Source organism: Tachysurus fulvidraco, chromosome 21 (assembly GCF_022655615.1).
Source record: "Tachysurus fulvidraco isolate hzauxx_2018 chromosome 21, HZAU_PFXX_2.0, whole genome shotgun sequence".
NCBI classification, from domain to species: domain Eukaryota; kingdom Metazoa; phylum Chordata; class Actinopteri; order Siluriformes; family Bagridae; genus Tachysurus; species Tachysurus fulvidraco.
Genome location: NC_062538.1, coordinates 9,291,741 through 9,312,292, shown reverse-complemented (window position 1 = coordinate 9,312,292; position 20,552 = coordinate 9,291,741). Strand labels below are relative to the sequence as shown.

Sequence of the window (20,552 nt, the reverse complement as noted above, 5' to 3'; positions counted from 1 at the left end):
TGCACTGAAAGTAAAGGGGCCGAATAATTTTGCACGCCCAATTTTTCAGTTTTTGATTTGTTAAAAAAGTTTGAAATATCCAATAAATTTCATTCCACTTCATGATTGTGTCCCACTTGTTGTTGATTATTCACAAAAAATTACAGTTTCATATCATTATGTTTGAAGCCTGAAATGTGGCAAAAGATCGCAAAGTTCAAGGGAGCCGAATACTTTCGCAAGGCACTGTATATGGGACAAATCAATATATTACATTTACAGCATTACGCAGAAGCCCTAATCCAGAGAGACTAACATTATCTCATTTTTATACACCTGAGCAATTGATGGTTTTGGGCCTTGCTCAGGGGCCCAACAGTGGGGCCCAACAGGGCCCAACAGGGCCCAACAACTCACAACCTTCCGATTGGTAGCCCAAAACCTTACCCACTAGTCTACCACATGCCCACATGTAGTGAAAAAAGTAGTGTAGTGAAAAATTCTGAAAACATATCAAGATTGGTTATAAAAACCTACACTTAATACACGGCAGACGTAACTAAATCCATTATTTTAAACACAGACAATTGTGGTCTAGAGGAGACAATAAATCATGATGACCAGGAACAAAGACACGGATAATGATTTTCTGTTGAGGCCAATATGTATTATTGCATTTAACAGAAAACCAACATTGCTCATCAACTCTGAGAACATCACCCACAGAGTGAAGCATGGAGGTGGTAGCACCACGCTCTAGGTGCAGTTTGTGGGTATAGTGACTGCAGCCCATTTGTTTTTCCTCTGATCTCTCTCAACAACAACATGCTTCAGTCTGCAGACTCTCTGTGAACAGGATGTTTTTTCATTTTTGCACAATCCCATAGAGACTGTAATGTCAAAATCCCCTAGAATTTCACAAACAACAATACCCCAGTTAAAGTCACAGACATCACTATTATTTTAACCATGTTGTATCTAATCATATGGTAAAATTTCTTAAGAAAAAAAAGTTAAATCTTTCATAAAAAATGTATAGCAGTATAAATACAATCAAGAGACAAAATAGAAACAAAATTATTTATTAAATATTCAGCATATCCCTAAAAAAAGTTCTCATACAGTTGGTACAACTTCATAAACTGCCCAAAAGTTATCATTTTATGACAATAATTTAAGGAAGAATGGAATGCAATTTCATGAGGTGATAATCTTTTAGATTTAAAACAGGAGTTTTTCAGGCACTTTCAAGTAAACCTTTTTTTTTTAACGGAGGTTTGAATATTTTAATATTATGATGAACAGAAGCACTGTGTTTGTTTTGTGTATTGGCACAAGACCTTAAAGGACTTTAAGTCCATCACCTGGAACATAATGTAAATGTGTAGTCTATGATCAATACAATAATATGCAACCCTGTTTCTGACATTAATAATTAGTCATTAATAAATTAGTAATATTCCCTACTACTGAGAGCAGAGAGCAACTTCAGTCTAAATAAAATAGCATTTTCTGATGTAGTAATCAGACATTCTCAGTAAAAAAAATTTACAGTGTAAAAGCTGCATCCAATCCAACAAATCGACAAAAAAACAACACTGGTTTAAGTGAAAAGGCACTGCCTTTAAAAATCAGGCATATCCAACACTGTATACTCTACACTGTAAGTGTCAGGTCACACCATGTATTTCAGTGAACAGACTGTAGTACAGGGTTCTGTATGTCCACACTTCTCCTCCTGCTGTCCGTCTAGCTGCCAGTTCAGTGCAGACTCTCCATCTCCCTGCACCACCTCTGCCGTGGCCACGGTCTGATAAGCATTGTCAGTGCCTCCGGCTTGATCCGGTGCGTAGGTGGGAATGACGTTAAACAGAATGAAGCCAATGGTGATCACCACAAATGACACGATGTACAGGACAGAGAACTGTATGGGGAAAAAATTGCATAAACTTGGAGTACACTATATAACAGTTATTGCTGAAAACAAAAAGCCAAAACTCCCTGGTCATACACAGTGATAGACAATCATGGGTGTCTGTGTGTTCAGGTATACTGAAGAGGGCAGATAGAGCTTTCTTCCTCCGAGTATGTTACACTGCCCCGTGATGCAGCAGGAGCAGCAGGTTTCACATTTCTCAAAGATAGCATGTATTTTAATTATCCCTAACTAGGATTGTTAAATGCTTACTACCGTACGTGTTCCTTAAAATGACACAGAAATTTGCATTAACATTCAGTCTTGAAATTTTGACGAAAACATAGCAGTTCTTTTCAAGTGTCTTGCCTGAGTTATATTAGAAAAGAAGAAATTCTGCCTGAATTGTTCACAGTATCAGTACAGTGCATAAATATTGCAGTATCTCAAGAATAAACTAGTCATTAACTTGCTATATACACTAACTGTCCAGCTGTACTGGAAATTACTCAAAATAATGCAGATATACACAATACAGATACAGGTTAATTACTGGTACAACGGAACTCCCATATGAATACATTTTTATGTTGTAGTATTCATTCATGTACAGCACCTTGAATCTTCAATTGTTCATATATTATAAAACATATGGCAAGAGTAGACACTTCACATCCACCTCTTTTTGTAATGCATATAGATACTAATATGTTACGATCCTTAAAAATTAAGGGTGTTCCATTTGGAGTATTTCAAAAGCTAAAACTCACCTTGTAGTGAAACAGTACGATTCCACAGAACAGACTGAAGAGATCAGCCGTCAGTAACGAGAGGTTCACCGCTGTAGCACTGGTCATTTTCACCACAACAGGCATAAAGCTGTACAGGCCGTACATGCACAGCACATAAGAAAAGAAGAGCGGGGCTGTGGAGAAAGATTCAGCTGGTTATCGCTGTTTTAGTATGAAAACAATATTTAGACTAGTGGGGTTTCATTCATGAACGTCTTTGAACAAAACTTTTAATTGAACGGATCACTTTCCTTCCCTTCTATGTACTGACTAATATTTCCATCCTGGCTGTGTAACATGTGACCGCTTTGAAATGCTTATTGTTCGCACGGTCAGATTATTGTAATATTAAAGGAAAATTAATACCACAGTTTAACCACAGATCAGTTTTCTGTGGTTAAGAGAAAACAATCAACTTTGGCCTGGTACAGTATTAACAACTCTGCTTAGTCACACCACCACATAGCTGATTATGTTCATGTAACAGCATGCCTCCAGGTGCTTTATTACACAATAACCACTATAAAGTGTCTTTGAATGAAACTGTAACGTGTCTGCTTTGCAGCTTTTTCCTGCTATCTAAAAACTGCATTAGAGCATGGGCTGTGAAAAAGCCCATCAGTGGTTGGACAAATTGAAAGAAATTGTTTGTTCCATTGTTGATGGAGATTGGCAGAGCTGCTTATTCTAAGAGAACTGGTGCTTGCCTTGGGTGTTGTTCTTGTTGTTCACAGAATAACCCACTATACATAAAAATGTAAAAATATCGATGCCTATTCATATAATGTATCATTGAAAACTACTTAATACACAAAACTGCCTGTGCTGACATTGTATTGTATATAAATTCAACAGATCTTCTCTGTGGATTAAAAATGGCAAGTTTAATAAATCATAATACGAAAACCTGTTTAAATAAATGTATCAATGACTAAACATATCTTATAAAAATAAATAAATAAATAGATAGATAGATAGATAGATAGATAGATAGATAGATAGATAGATAGATAGATAGATAGATAGATAGATAGATAGATAGATAGATAGATAGACTCACTGGCCCCACCTACTGGTGTAACGATGTAAAAAATGAACGAATCGTTTTGGTGAACTGATTCAAAGGTTTCGACTCACTGAGATTCTTGATTTTGTTTGGTGCCACTAGCTGTGAAACAGTAGTGAAACTGCAAATCATATTCATACATCAATGGACTCAGTCTAAAATGTTATAATTTCTATAGTAACAGCTCATTCACAAGAACCTATATGGAGAACGCTGCGTTAATAATAAACGTATGGTTTACTGGTGACATTTACAAGCTACAGAGTGCAAAAAAAGGCTGGTGAAAGAACCAATGCTACTATAACAGATGTGAGAAACATGAAACATGATTTGCACAGTAATTACATATAAATTGTATATATAAACAGAAGTGCATCATTCCTTAAGGAATAAAAACGGTTAATGTTTGCACTAAAGTTTTGTGGTTAGTGTTTATATAGTCAATCTATTGCGGTATTGAAGGGGGGAAAACACATCAAGACAGTGTTACAGGAAAATAATCAACTTTTGGCATGGTATCAATAACAGCAGCTTCATCACGGCACTATATAGCTGATTATTTTCCTATAACAGCATGCCTCCAGGTGCTTTATTCCTTACATAATAACCACTATTAAACTAAACAGATGTAATAGCACCAATATGAATGAGCTCACATATTGTCCAGTCCCAGGAGATTTTACTGATTGCTTCAGCCTCAAGCGCAGCCCTAAAGGACGAGAGACGATTCTGAATTACTGACTTCTCAAATGGACTCACGGTTCTCAACTGTTAATAGAATTACACTGTGTTAAATGTTTATAAATGGTCAGAATTGCTATAAACCGCATAACACACATATACAAATTATGCATCACTCTCATTTTAAAAATGCTCCCATGTGTCTTACATTTGTACACCGCTGATCAGTGTCCCGAAAAGTCCCATCATGCCGAGAAACTCCACCCTGGTCAGGTTCTTCACTGTGTACTCCTGACACATGTTAGACACGGCATACAGAGCAGCACTGATCAGCACCAAGCCATCACCCAGTAACACGTCAGAGTCTGACCAACACAAAAAGACAGGAAATAATGACAGGATTTTAGTGGAATTAGAGTTACAGCTTTTAAAGGTTGGATACATTTCCACCTCAGATTAACACTTTGGTTTAATTTCCTAGATGTGGGGTCATAATGTGATTTCAATGTAAGTAACTGAAATAATTTTTGGCCAGGCATGAAATATGCAACCTCCACTAGTGTACACTATTCTAACCTCTACATTAGATCACGTCTGGGATAAACAAGTCTCTTTTTGTCTTCAAAGCATCTTTAAATTGTCTATAATGTGCCACCTGGAAAAAAGTAGTGTATGATAGCAGATAGGAGTACCCACTTGAGCCCTGATCTCTTCCTGCAAGCAGGTCGGCTCCCACCATGGCCCCGACCCCTAGCAGACACACGGCCACTGCGATGAAGTGTAGTGGCCTGTAACGGGTCTTCAGGAAGAACCACGAGAGCGCCATAAGCACGGGGATCACAAAGCAGTCCAGCAGCTATAATACACAAAACAGCTGATGAGTTCAAAAATACTAATTCTGATGAATAATATTTTTATTATTATTGCTTTGATTTCAACACCAAAAAAAAAAAAAAAAAAAAAAAAGGTTCTGCTCATCTATACATTAAGCAGTTCAGCTTTATTAAACTGAAGAACAGTGTTAGGTAATGACCAGACACAATACATAGTGCAATACCTGAATGCTTGTAAGTGTAGTAAACTGGTAAGCCATAACAACTGTGTAGTTCGCCTCAACGTCGGTCAAGGCCATCAGCAAATACTTCCACCACCTCTCTTTCAAAATCTTAAAAATGCTCTCGTCGCCTGCGCAGAAGGAAACAGATTTAACTCTTGTGGACACTTAAAAAAACAAATATGACCGTTTCGTGATGTTCAAGGCCAAAAACATCCACTAAATTAACTTATTCACTTATTTTTTGCACAAATCTGTTAATCAACCTCAGTTCTAATAAAAACTGCTCAATCTTTAAAATATATATATATATATATATATATATATATATATATATATATATATATATAGTACTTTTTATTTACTAATTAATTAGTGGTCACAGGTTTGTGTAAAAATACACACAAAATTATTATTTATTTTTTATTTCTTAATTAATTTTTTACTTTTAATTAAAAAAAAGTGAACTGGATTTTTTTTCTCTTTTATAACAGTCTTGGACGTCAAAGAATATTAATAACTGGCTTTTATGCATTGTTAGTTTTTGTGTAGCATTAGCTGTTAATGTCTCCCTCATTTACTTTTTGCAGCCCCAATGACTGCCGTTATAACCACATTTTTTCATTGCACGTCCATGACATTTAAAAAAAAAACATGCATTCTTGCTTGTTAATGGTTCTTTCAGGTGGGAAGTGGTAAAATCTGTAAGAATTTGTAAAATTTAGTATAGTCAAGTTGGACGAAGATAAGAAACGGGCTCAAGCTCGAACCTCTCTTGAGTGACAGAGTGGTGGTGTAGGTAAGGAGCAGCAGTGTGTAGTTTATGAAACTCTGCAGCATCGGTGTCTCTACACGAGCTTCTGCCAGGTACTGACTGGTCACAGCCGTCCCACAGATCAGCATGGACAGGACCTGACCCAACACGATCGTCTTCAGGAGGTGGCTGAGGAGTAAATACACAGAAAATAATAACTAAAACTCAACAACATACAACAGGTTTGTCTGGTCTTTAAATATGACACAAAAATCCAAATTATAAATCAATGCTTAGAAACAGGTCGTTTATACAAATGTTTAATTTGCCAAAACTAACAATTTTTTATTTGTTGAAATGGATAAAATGTACAATGACGTGGAATGTCTTATATTAGAACAGCAATAAGTTTCATCAAGCATCTTTATTTTTCCTCTTAATTTTTTTTTAATAAAAACAAAAATTCCTGTGCTGGAAAACACTGAAGATTCCTTTCATAAGGTAGAGAAAACATCAATTCAAAGACATTTTTCTAAATTTTTGTACCAGAAAGTGGCAGAAAAACATTACAAAAAAACAATAAAATTAATCAACACCTTCTGACCAAAAACCACTGTTTAAACACCAGAGGAGGTGATCTATTGACCGCACACTGGTCACATGATCATGTTCTTTTATAGAGACCCAGTGAGATCTGCAGTGACCAACAACTGGATAACAAAACCAACATGGATTTCTATACGTTTATACTTCTATATTATGACAGAAAAAAAGAGCTGTTCATTAGCTTTTCAGTTCATCAATTTCATCAATTTTTAACCCCCCCCCCCCAAAAAAAAGAGATACAGAAATCAGACTGTCAACCATCCGCACGCATGATATCTTGTTTACCTAACAAACTTCTAAGAAAAATCTATAAAATTCATGGTAAACCTGTAGTACACTTTGTGTACAATATTATACCTCTGTTCAATCTTTACATTTATTTACAGTTTTATACAAACAATAAATAAATAAATAAAACAAACAAACACATACATCGTTGTTTAGACTTTTTTTAAATAATCAAATTTCCTGAAAAACACATTTAATAATTTGTGAATGCACTATTGTGAATCGGAGTGCATCATTAACCCCTACGTAATAATTATCTTGTCTTTTTCACTGAGCGGCATTTAGTGTGATGCAAGTCTTACCAATTAAAAACATCCTTCAGCGGGAAGCTCCTCTGTCCACAAACCAATGCTCTCCAGCTCCCCAGGGCTCTCAGGCCCACATGCTCTGGGGCTCTGTTTCCTTCTTGACTCTCCATGATGTGAGCTGAAAAGAAGGAAAAATTACAGCAAGAGGATTTAAGATTTGCTCTGAACCACACAGAGCCCTTGCAGTAATCTCTTCAAGAATTCAGAGCTCATTAATGTAAACTGATCAAAACTGCAATTCCAGCAGTTCTCTAAATAAACTGAAAACTTTATCACAGAGAAAATCAAGCTACAGTTAAAAAGCTGCAACAAAAAGACTGCAATGCAGGTTTTTTTCTGACAAACTTCTGTGATGTGGCAAATATGGCTATATTTTATCGACATAATTTGTTCTTACTTCCATTTCACCCATCACCTATTATCCAGATGAAAGCTGTAAAGCTTTATTTTTTCACTTTCACTCTTTAAATATTTTTCACTGAGGCTCTCGGCACAGACTAAAATGTTAATCTTGTTTAACTTTAAATGTTATTCAAACATGTACAGTAATATTCTGGCTAAATGCTGTAGTCCTTGGGCTTTTCTTTTTCATTAGACAAGCTGCCAATATTCATATGCCTATTTATTTTTTGTCTAGCTATTTTACCCATTTGATTATTCAAAAATGTAAAAAAATAGAACAAGTGACAAATAGCAAAAACAGAAAAAGAAGAAGAAGAAGAAAAGAGCTTAGTTCAAATGATAGGTCATAGAAAACATACACTATATGGCTTAAAGTCCAAATTTATTTCATTTTGTAATAACTTCCACACTTCTAGGAAGGATTTCCACTAGGATTTGTGCTCATTCAGCCACAAGAGCATAATCTTAAATCTTTGTTTAATATTACATAATATGTCCATTGTTTAAAGCGCTTTAATTGAATTGATTTACTGAGGTCAGGCAAGAAAGGTCTGAGATGCTTTCCAGCTCAACAAACAAGTTTTCAGTGGGGTTAAAGTCAGAACAGGACACTCAAGTCAAGTCATCAAGTCGTCAAATCAAGTAGCTTGTATTGTCATTACAACCAAATAAAGCTGATGCAGTACACAGAACGACATAAAGCTACATAAAACAACACAGAACTTAAAGTTCTTCCACTACAAACCTAACCAAGCATATTTTATAAACCTTGCTTTGTGCATAGGATCATGTGTGCATAGAAGCTAGCAACATACAATTACATCCTGATGATCATGGTCATATTTTTGCCCAAACTGTATAATGTGTTTAAACAGGAATTCTAATCAATAAAGCTGTGGTTTATTCTTTCCCTGTTTCTGTTATCACATATGAAACAATAAAAACATAAATAAAACCAATCTGAAAGACGGATATAGTGAATAAATCAACATATATCAGGCTAAACACCTTAAGGGGACGCCTGAGATAGGCACAGGCTCCCCGTGACCCGAGAATGGTTCGAATAAGCGGTAGAAAACGAATGAATGAATGAATGAATGAATGAAAAGGGATGTGGGAACATATAGCATGTTAGCTAGCTAAGCTACTTAGTACGATTTAGTACAAAAATCATGATTATGTTTCAGCAACAAAAAGCTGTATTATTGCTTTGTGTGTCCAGTGTTTGCTACCAAACACTGTATTTAACTCGTTTTAAGAGAAGGACATCATTTACCTGCGTTCAGTCAAGACATCTTGCTGGTAGCACTGAGTCCCATGTGCTAATGAATCAGTAGTAGACTCGCTTTCCGCATGAACTCGGCTGTGTCTCAATATTTCTCGTCCCCTTCACAGGTCCGATGCAGTGCGGAAGAAATCAAAGCTTATTTACCCTATCTAGTGGACTTGGTTTAAAATACTTCGCCATTTGAAATGCGACGTATTGCTATTGGGCTGTTTGGTTATGTGCATAACGAGAGAATCAGACACAGCGCTTTGTCAAGTTTATGAATGTTAATCATCCCGGTGTTTCCGCGGGATGTGATTGGCTGAGGTGATACATACAATGTACATGAGCACAGAATACATTTATTTTTGGTTTATCGTTCATTGTATAATTCTACAATTCTAATGAGTGCCTACATTAGACAAATGTTTAGCATTATGTTTATCTATTGATCATATCATATTTCCCCACATAACCCAAACCAGTTACACTGCAGTTTATAAGAAAAATTATTTTTAATTTTTGATCAAACTCAATCGGTTCAAGTAATTAGTCAATTCGACTCCTAATGAATTCTTAGAAGTACTTTTTTTCAGATATCTGGTGAATCTGCTGTTATATGATAACCAGAAAATCCTAATTGAAACAGAATCTAATGTAAATCATTCCAGGTGGACTGTAATGATTTTTTCAACTGGTTAATTCTGATTTATTTATTTATCTATCGATCTATCGATTTATTTGTTTGTTTGTTTGTAATATCAATAGGGTGTGCTGTTAGACCCAATGCAAAGTAGAATTATTGTCACTACCCCAAAGTTGATCATATAAAAAACAATATTAAAAACAGCACATTTTTCTCCTCCTATACAACATTGATTTGGCAACAATAAAAAATCTTTTTTCAGTTTATATGAATATTCAATGCTGTAAAAACGTCCAAAAAAAACGTTAGCTCACTTACATTAGCAGCTATAAATAATTGTTCTATTGTCTGCCTTTTTTTTTTTAGCACTTTTATAAAGATAGTAAAACACAAAAACATAAATTATCATGTATACAAAGCATAAACTGCTTTTTTTCTGTAGGCCAAATAAATATAAATAATTCAAATTTTGAATTATTTGAAATAGTGTCAAAATAATTACTGCTGTCTCAGAACCTTTGTAAATTTGGTTATGACGTACTTATGCTAGTGCTAGAACTGATCATTATACATATGTATATGCATGTACACTCATATATTCATGTTATACATGCATTACATATAGTGAATCACCATTAATATAATCTAACTAATACATTTCCTGATAAAACGAGCATATAAATAGATATAATATTGATGTCCTTATGTACAATAATGTTTTACATTATAGAGCCCTTATTATAGTTCAATGCAATAACCATATCTACACTTTTTATTATTATTATTTGTGATGTTATTATGTAGCAGTTTGCACTACAAATTTTTTTCATATTGAAATTTACCCGATTTCTGAGAGGCTTCTTTCTGAACCTTGCAAACACTGCACAAGCGTGTCCAAGGACTGTTTCAAGGACTGTCTGCTGATTTTCATTTTTCTTGAACAAGTTTTTTTTTTTACAGGTTCTTTTTATCCCATACAAATAAGCAGTGAAATGGGATTAAAAAGTGTGTACAAAAAGTGTGTACATAAAACAGGAATAAAATAATTATGGGGGGGATCATAAGTTAGTTCAAATAATAGGGAACAGCATAATCAAAAATATTAGAGAATACATTTTTATCAGTTTCTTTATCAGGTTATGTGAGAGAAATAGAAAACACTAAGTTCATTTTGTGTTCATTGCCATTTTTGTGAGTCATATAACAGCAAAATGATTCCAAAATCTCGCCCAAAACCCCAAAATCTGTGAAATCTTTCTCTTCTGAAGAAAAAATTATATTTATGCTACTGTGAAAATATTTCTCTTCTGAATGTTGGTATGTTTTCTTCTTGAAATGTCATGTGACTAGACAAAGTCACTGTCAACCTTTTTTTTTAACCTGCGCTTAAAATGTATGAATATACTCTTCATAACTGCCATTACAACAGAAACCATACTGTAAATAGCTAAACGTATAAGGACACCTGACCATGTGTGCTTCTTTCTGATAACATTTACACTACTGGGACGGTTTTCCACTACATGTTGAAGGATGACTGTGGGGAGATCTGCTTATTCAGACACTTATCCAGAGCAACTTACAACTTACATTATCTCATTTTTATACAACTGCTCTGGGGCCCAACAGTGGCAGCTTGGTGGACCTGGGATCGAACTCACAACCTTCTGATTGGTAGCCCAACACCTTAACCACTAGTCTACCCCATGCCCATAATTGGTATAATATAATCTATTTTTAAAAACTGTCAGGTCTGGTTTCACTTACTGAACACTGAGTGATTCTAGTCTTGTGACTGCCTTAGAGGAGAAATTCAATTAAAATATAATTATCTAGATTTGGAAGGTGACGATGTCTGGTTTCCTGGTATAAAGGCAGGTGGTACTCAGATTTCCCAGGCGTTTTGTTGGTGGATGGCTTTTTATTTGCACGTGTTCAATGATTTAGTTAGTAGATCTGTGCTTTAAAAGTTACCATATTACAGTAATAAGTGTGTAAGGGCTTGAAGTGTCCACTAGAGGTCTGCAGTGGCTATAACATATAGGTGCTGTCTCAAATGTGAAACTGATTTCAGAGGACAAAATTGTGTTTGGGCCAGAAAAAGCCATGAACAAATAATGCTAATGTAAGTCATTACAAAAAGAAATTGAAACAACAAGGCTCAAATTTTAACAAAGAAATAAATAGACCATCTCAATACAGATGTATTTTATTATTTCAATAATTGTAGTACGTAGTAGTAGTATTTATTAATTTATTTTCAATATAAGTGTCACAGACAAAGGTGAGTGAAGATCCAAATGCAGTTTGAACGTATTTAATCAGAAATCAAGAAACAGGCAGGAAGGCAACACAAGGCAGAACACAAAGGCAAGGCAAAACAGGGACCAGGGAACAGGGGACAGGGGACAGGGGACAGGGACCAGGGACATGGAATAACAACGACTAACACCAAGGAAGTGAGCAAACAGAGTGGATATAGCAAACAGGAACCAATCACAAAGCGGAGACAATCAGAGACTAAGACAAAACACCTGGGGAAGAGATTGAGTGCAATTAGTGTCCAAGGTAACAAATGAGTGGGCGGGGCCAACAATTAACAGCAGGGCAAGACAGCAGACAGAAACAGGGCAAACACACAGACAGACTCATTACAATAAGTAAATCATAATTTGTTTATTTATTGGCACCATTCAATTTAAATAAATATTTACCTGATAATTGTCCTCTGACAGAATACAAAATGCCCATTATTTAAAATATATATGGTTTTCAATCTATTTATTTCATGTGACCAGTCAAACCAGTTAATTACAGAAGAACAAGCTTAGAATAACCCGGCTTAGAATATTACACACACCAGTACAGATTTAATGATTTCTGGAAAGCATGCTTCTGATCTCCTTTATTTTTTCTTTGTAAAAAGCCTTTATTAAGATGAGGAAGATGAAGAAGAAGATCACAGTTATCCAGCTGCAGACAGAGCTGCGGGAGATTCTGAAGAACATGTGCCTTTGTTAAAAGAATATGACTACTGAGCAGATTGTGTGGCTGGTATAAGACAAATACATAAAAAGGGATGAGGCAGATATAAACAGGCTTGTTTACAAGTCTCAGTACACAGCAGAATCTTACACGAAACCAGATTCACTGCTAGCATGCAACCTGAATGGTTTCAGAATCCCTGCTATACTGTATAACAAATAAAACAAATATTAGAACAAACAGTTCAAATAAAGAGCTTTGATTTGTTGCCACATTGATTTAATAGATTCTGAAGTGGGATGGTCAGATGGTGTGGTCATGTGACCATAATTCATCTTCTTGCATGGTTAAGACAAAAACTTTATATTTAATAACATCATGAACCTCATTCTTCAAGCTGAAATAAATGTATAGCTCTTCAGGTACATTTACACAAGAAATGTGGAATTTGGCACCCGAAGTTAAATATAAATGTCAGTATTTTCTTAGTTGGAAATAAATGTGTCCTTCGAGAGCTCCTAAATTTGTCAAGAAGGGCCACTAATGTGATCCCTGATTCTGGCTTTAAATCATTTAATTGGCGATAAGTTGATGCCATTTCATATACAGATAATGTTGTCAATTCTTAATTTATTTAAACTTATCTATTTTAACACAGAGACTATTCCAATTAAATATGTAAAGAAAATATAATACTAGCATTTTCCTACAAATGCAGGAAGAGTAAGTGCCTGTCTATAGCTATATATAGTATATGTATGTACATATACATATGCTATACATATGCTATATATAACATATGTATGTACATTATATAATATACACACGCACACACACACACACACACACACACACACACACACACACACACACACACACACACACACACACACACACACATATATATATATATATATATATATATATATATATATATATATATATATATATATATATATATATATAGCTATAGACATATATAACATATATACAGTGAGTGTGTGTGAATATGTAAATATTTGCGTGCATATTTATCAGTATGTGTGTCAGGCAGGCAAGCATATGCACCTGCGTGCCTGGGAAAATGTGTGTGGGGGAGAGAGAGAGAGAGAGAGAGAGAGAGAGAGAGAGAGAGAGAGAGAGAGAGAGAGAGAGAGAGATGTACGTGTGTGAGCACGCGCGTGTTCATCTCTAACGCACATGCTCAGATGCAGAGGCTCCCCCTGGCCTGCGCGCGCTGGTGTGCAGGCGGGAAGAAAGCGAGAGCGCGCGCGCCAGAGAGAGAGAGGGAGACAGAAAGATAGAGAGGCGGAGGAGGAGGAGGCTCGGGCCGCCGCTGCACCCCGGAGGAGCGGAGCGAATAGGAGAAAAGAGAAGCGAGGAGAAAAGAAGAGAAGACGCCGCCGAGGGAGCGGAGCCGTGCTCAGGTACAGCATTAGTGCGCTCACCATGCGCGGACTGTGCTCAGCTTTCAAACTGTGTAAAACACCACGGTCAGGTCCGGCGTTTCGATTTGACTCGATATGATTTGTATCGCGGTGTAAATCGGTCCACCTGACGGAATAACCGAGATCTAACAGTACAAACGAGCTCGCGCGTGCGGTTTCTGCTATTGTGCGCGTGCTGAACGAGCTGTTTTACTGCGAAAACGACTTACAGCATCTGCGCGTAAAGCGACCCGGCGAAAAGGGATGCCTTGCTGGGGGAATTAAAGCAGATACACAGGCTTTGTGATGCTGAGCTCAACAAAGATGTTACTGCTTTTATTATGAATACATTTAAATAATTTGGGCGTCACGAGAACATTTCCTTATATGGAGGATAAACGTGTATGTTGCTTTATATCCATCTATCCTTATATATATATCTATCCTTATATCCATCTTATGTGGCAATCTAGCTTATGTTTGTGCTCTACTCTCCAATTCCAAATGTATTTGGAATGACATGACAAAAAAAATGACAAATAAAATGTGTGTGTACTTTTTAAACATTTGCACTCATCAATATGTATATTGTTGTATATAGAAAATATCTGTGTATATAAATATAAAGGCCAGCTGTAATAGTATTTTTCCCATACAGTATGTGGGTAACTAAATGTACAACATGCACAAATGAATTTATCTAAAAATAGTAAAAGATGCAATTATTGTGCCATCCGATAATTTCTGATAAAATACTACTGAAATATTAAATAAGAATCTATCCGTAATCTTTGAGATTTTTGAAGCCTTTCATGTGATGCAAATCGTGTAAGTTGAGAAGAAAGTATTACCCAATGCAAAAGCAGGTTTCTGGTTTCCTCATAGATTCAGAGGCACCCGGCAGGAGCAGAAGCCTCAGTGGATGGCCCAACGCCACCACACCCCACCGTTTTCCCACCCCATCATGCAGTATTGTCTGCAGTGCCAGATCTGGGATACCCTCAGAAAAAAGAGAGGGAGGAAGGCAGGGAGAGAAGTAGAGGGGGGTTCTACCAAGCCTTTTGGTCCACTCTTTGCTAATCCTCCAGCCAGCCAGTCCATCTGTCTCGATTTCTTTTAGTCTTTCTTGCATTTTTTTTCTATTTTCCTCTCCTTCATTTAAACCCCACCTTTGCATGGGAGGTTTATCCTGAAGGGTGTATATTCAGGAGAATTTGGACCTGAGAAGTAATTTGCCACCTAAAATACCATTTACTCACTTTTGTTATAAAGCTGAGGCATTAAAACGCATCCATTTACCAGTTGTAAAGTTTTATGAGGATGCTGGCCATGACGAAGTGTCAGTTAAGATGCTGGATAAATGCTTCACAGCACATTAGCTGACATAATATGGCCACTTTAAAATGCATTCAAAACACTTTTTCAAAATACAGTTTTATCAGTCTGGTATTATGTATCGCTATCAACACTGGCTTGAAACACTGACAGTGTGATATATGAATTTGTTATACATGCTGTGGCCCAAATATAGGAGGAATATGGTTCAGTTTAAAACAAATATAAATGCCAGAGAACTGTGGGGTTAAAATTGATAGTGGTTCTAGGAGGAGGTTCAGTACCTCCAAAAACATCAACACGACCTGTATATCCCTATGTATATCCATATATATGGCTATATATGAAATAGCATTATCACATTTGCAATTGCAGACAATATTTTGTAGTTCTTTCTCAGAAAAAGGTTCAAACTCTGTGGCAGAGGTTTCTTTGTGACAAGTGTGGTATAATCTCCTTTCTTTTTTTTTTAACCTAAGTTTAGCAACAGAATTGTTCACCATGATATCATTAGATTGCAGTTTCAATTCTTGAGAATATCATATCTTGAAGTTTTCAGTGAGAAATATTTGTTTTCTGTCACTTAGAAGCCTTTAGGATGGAGATGTTGTAGAGCTATCAAGGGTATCAATTTTTTTTTTTTACGTTTGTTTGTATATGTATGTACAGTAGAAGAGGGCAGATAGGAGTGAATTAAGCTGCCCTGTGACACATCATGAGAGGCAGCTGGCTGGTTTAATGTACTGTATCTCAGATGATGAACATGTTAACTTTTACCCTCCCTGGTTGGTACTGTAGTGATAGTGTGGTATAGAGGAGACATAAAATTTTGTTTAAAAGTCCACTGCATTCCTGTTTTAACAGAAAAGACACATGTTCAAAAATGTACATGTATCTAAAAGATACAAAAACCTCTGGTGGTCTTTGATTGTGAAAGAAAATGGCATTTTTTTGCAACTTGCAGTAAATCCCAGTATGAGGTGCAATCCTGTCATAGTCAGAGTTTTTGTAAACGTTCGAGACTGCTGTACTGTACGCTATCTGTGCACTTTCACACGTCCTTGCTTCAAGAGTACATTTAGTCAGGTGTGACAGTACTCTGTGTGAAAGTGCTCTGCTGTGGGGCTGGGCTGCAAGTAATATGATTAGGTTGAAGTTGTCAGGTTTCACATAGCGTTAGAGAGATTATTGGTCTGTAAATGCCTTCTAGGGAAACAGATTAAAGAAAAGAAAAAAAATAAACTAAATAATCATTTAACCATGCAATTGGATAAAGCCGACCAATTAACACGTTTGTATTGTTTTCAATAGACAAACTACTCATTATGATTACAAAGATAAATGAAGATGAATACAAAGGAAAAGACATGTGAAGCTTGTAAAGCAGGACAGTCACTATATATGTATTTTACCAGATTTATAAATGAATTCCTACTTTTAAAGTATCTTTTTTTCTGGATTAAATAAAGTAATAAAATTAATCTTTTAGCAAAGATTTTGCATGCAAGCAGAATTGACTTGAAAAAAGTTTTACCCATAGAGATGATGCCTTTCTCATATTGAGCAATAGAACAGAAAAAAGTTGCTAGCTAGCTACATAAAGTAGAAAGTAACCTGTTCTCTTGCATATTATTTATACGGTGCTTCATAATTAAAACTGGGCGTTAAATAGTCTTGCAAAAACAGCATCTTATCCCAGCTTGCATTTCCCTTAATGTAAGCTTTAACATTTCAGGTCTCCATTACATTTGGAATCTGGGCCAAATCTGGCCCTGGTGCATCTGTCCATATTTAATAATTGAGTTACATTTTTAAGCTATGTAAAGAAAAGGAGATTCTCTATTCATGCATGAGGTAGAGTCAAATCTGCAAATTAGAAACCTGAAGAGTTACTTTTTGGATATCAGATATCAATATTATATCAAGAACAATGGTATTAGTGCACTGCTATGCCAACGTATACAGCTATCTTTAGTAACATTTCCAGTTGTGAAGCAACATGCTGCTTATATACCTGCAGCTCGCTCTAACTCGCTCTCAATATTTAGGTGTGTGAGTAAAATCTTCAGCTTCACTGCTTCCTGGGGATGTAGCCTGAGGGAAGGAGGAAGAGAGTGCCTTAGTGAGAGAAAGGTAGAGTGCAAGAGTGGAATAATCTTGTTGTCACAAGGCAGTGACGAGATAAACCCTAGCACCATATGCCACTCTGGCTCTTGAGGAAAGACTGCCGTGTTTTCATTTCTCCAATCAAGAGAGAATGGAAATCAGTGTAGACCCAGTGCTTCTCTCGATGCTTAGTACTCACAGAGAATCAGCTATAATGAATTGTTTTTTTTTCCACATTACTTTTGAGTTGTGGATTCTGATTGGTAAGGAGGTCAGTCGATTTGTTATGTATAGATGAAACACAGCTTTATACTAATCCACTTATTATAGTATGCTATAATTTGTCTAGTAGAAGATTACATAGGGACTTGTGCAGTGGATGATCCATAAAACAGATTAAAAGCCTAGGGTAATTGATTATCTTAATAGTTTGTAGTGAGGATATGTTTGTTTTCTGAAAGAACCTTTTCAGGATGTAGAAGCTTCCACTTTTTGGTACTTTTACTTTGCTTTGCAGATGTTACACAACATTAAACTATAAATCTATAAAGTGTGCAAAATGTTGTTCCTTAATAAATAATAATTCTTCTGGCAAAGAATATCGTGTTTTATTGCCTCAATAGGATCATATCTGACCATCTGGGTTAAGGTAAAAACTTTCATGAGTTATCAATTTTAGTACTGATGCATATTTAATCTCAGATGCGTCTGCTTTGAATATGAAGTGCCGGTAGAAATGTGTACATCTCTGTATACTTCTCTACTTCTGTACTTTTCTATACTTGACAAGCTGCCAGCTATGGCCGATTTTGGCTGCTTGGTTTGATTTGGTGAAATTTGATTCTGGGTTTGCATCTAGTCCACCAGTTGATTATGATCTATACCCAAGAAAACTGGGTGATGGGGATCTCATAATGATGATGTTTGACCTCAGAATACCATTAAAGATCATGCCATTAGTCTTGAGGCAGTGAATGGAGAGCCAAAGTCATAATTAATCAGGGTGGAGGTCTGGGAGTAGAGATGATGAATAATTCACTGCAGCTCCAGCACTCTGACACAAAAGCAGTGAAAGAGCTGTGATTGACAAACTGCCCATGCATTTCAGACACCTCAACTGAAACATGGTGAGGTCAGCATGGGGGAATTGACTCCCCAAAATAACCAGAATTCATTAGACCTTTCATAGTATGAAATGGCACTCTGAGCACGTCCTCGCCACCAGACATAGTTATTCAGTATATATATAATTGTAAGAAAGGTCTTTGCTTTCAGGGAATTGGCAGGCCGGATGAATAGCAGTAGCTGAGGAAGTCATGTTCCTGCCTGACCTGCATTTGAAGAACAGAAGCAGAGCGTGAAGATCAGCAGGGACGATGCCTCAGCATGCAGACATGGCGGTGCCTGGGTTGTACAGGTGCTGTGCCTGTCACATGGCCTGTGTCTGTTTCTGTTCGACAGCAGAGCGTGCTCATAAAACTAACAAGATTAAAGCGTTTTTTTTGCTCTGTCCCATAAATGTAACATCACCCTGGCAACTGGAATCTGCTGCTAGCCTCTTATGGCTCTGAAAAACGATCAAAATTTAATGAACAAATCAGTGCCTGCAGGAGGCAAAAACTGTCTGAATAGTAGAAGCTTGCAGCAGACAGCAGTTTATACAATAATTTTCCTTTTATGAATTCCTGTCAAAAGTAAATTAATCTCAATATAGTGATCAAATGTTTATTTTATAAACTGCAAATACAGTTCACATCTACAGTATATAATGCTCATGTTGGATAAAATGAATCGTAATTTTTCTGTGGGAAAAATGCCTAAACACATGCTATTTTGACAACATAGACAATTGTCATCAAATCTCATCAAAAGTTTGGGCCAGGTGGCTGCAGAGAGCTGAAGGGGCTTGGTCAGGTTGTTAGCTCCAGGTAGACGAGGGGGCAGGGCTTGATGGCCGCACAGAGCTGATGGGGTGTAGGCAAGTGCCTACAGACAGATGGGGTGGTGGTGTTGAAGTGACACCAGAAAGCTTAGGTGGTGCTGTCAAGGCTTAGCGAACAGAGGAGATAGAGCCTGGTGACTGCAGATGATGCAGGGCCAGGCATGTGGCTCCCAAGATTTGTGGGTTGGGACCAGGCAGCAAAAGGCTGAAGGGGCAAGGCCAAGTGAAGAGCAAAAACAAACCCTGTATGAGTTGCTGCTACAAACCTTGTCAAAACTCTGCACATAAATTGGAAAATATGTAAAAGGGAGACATAACCGACATGCTAAATATATAAATATAAATAAAATGTCACAAGAGAAGTGTCCAGTACAATATTTTTGATTTTTAATTGATTAAATTACAAATTTGGCATTGTGTAATTTTTTAATCACACACAAGAAGCTGGCACTGGCATGTTTTTCACCAGGTTAATGACAGGTATGATAATAACAGGCAAGGAGAGTGTAACAGAGGTATGATTGAAATCGAACCCAAGTGTTTTATAAGGCCGCGAGACCCTGGAGATCATGGTACAAAGAGGTAATAAATCACACTCAGCTCAAGTACATAGTCATAGTTTTCATTCTCAACAAGCATAAATTTGATTCATATAAAAATATAAAGTCGGCATTTTTTTCCTATACATATGAAAAAGTGAGAAAAAAAAGAGGAAATTGGATGCTGTTGAGTGAGTAACTGTTTATAAATATTTTTATACTATACATAAATAGTAACCGTGGCTTGTTTTATGGATGTTTCACAGCATTGAAGGTAAAAATAACCTACACACCCATGAGTGATTTTTGGCATACATATCAAAGCATATCCACCTTAAACATCCACATAAACCAAAACCAACATTTTCATGAACACAGATTGCCATGGAATTCTGACACCTCCCAATCTTCTCAATCAGCAGGTCTACTCATTCTCATAGATGTGCTTTTTGTAAAAAATA

At 36.5% G+C, this 20,552-nt stretch overlaps 2 protein-coding genes across 5 annotated transcripts in view; one reads left to right on the top strand and one right to left on the bottom strand.

The window, feature by feature from the left end:
* Positions 1–1,045: 1,045 nt before the first annotated feature.
* slc35f2 (solute carrier family 35 member F2) lies at positions 1,046–9,276 on the bottom strand. Its single transcript, XM_027134090.2, has 9 exons — positions 9,121–9,276; positions 7,437–7,560; positions 6,257–6,429; positions 5,490–5,617; positions 5,129–5,288; positions 4,641–4,797; positions 4,408–4,460; positions 2,665–2,819; positions 1,046–1,903 (listed from the first exon to the last, which is right to left on the bottom strand). Exons 2-9 carry the CDS (start codon positions 7,550–7,552, stop codon positions 1,655–1,657), a joined length of 1,191 nt encoding a protein of 396 aa, XP_026989891.2. The 5' UTR covers positions 7,553–7,560; positions 9,121–9,276; the 3' UTR covers positions 1,046–1,654.
* Positions 9,277–13,916: 4,640 nt separating this feature from the next.
* The window catches only part of capn5b (calpain 5b), a 43,983-nt gene continuing 37,347 nt past the window's right edge, over positions 13,917–20,552 (top strand). For 3 of the 4 annotated variants that reach the window (XR_003438696.2, XM_027134197.2, XM_047805958.1), the window contains exon 1: positions 13,918–14,169. The gene's annotated coding sequence lies outside the window, so the exon portion shown is untranslated. Of the gene's footprint in view, positions 14,170–18,885; positions 19,028–20,552 lie in introns of all 4 variants that reach the window. The other variant, XM_027134198.2, reaches the window with a different exon arrangement.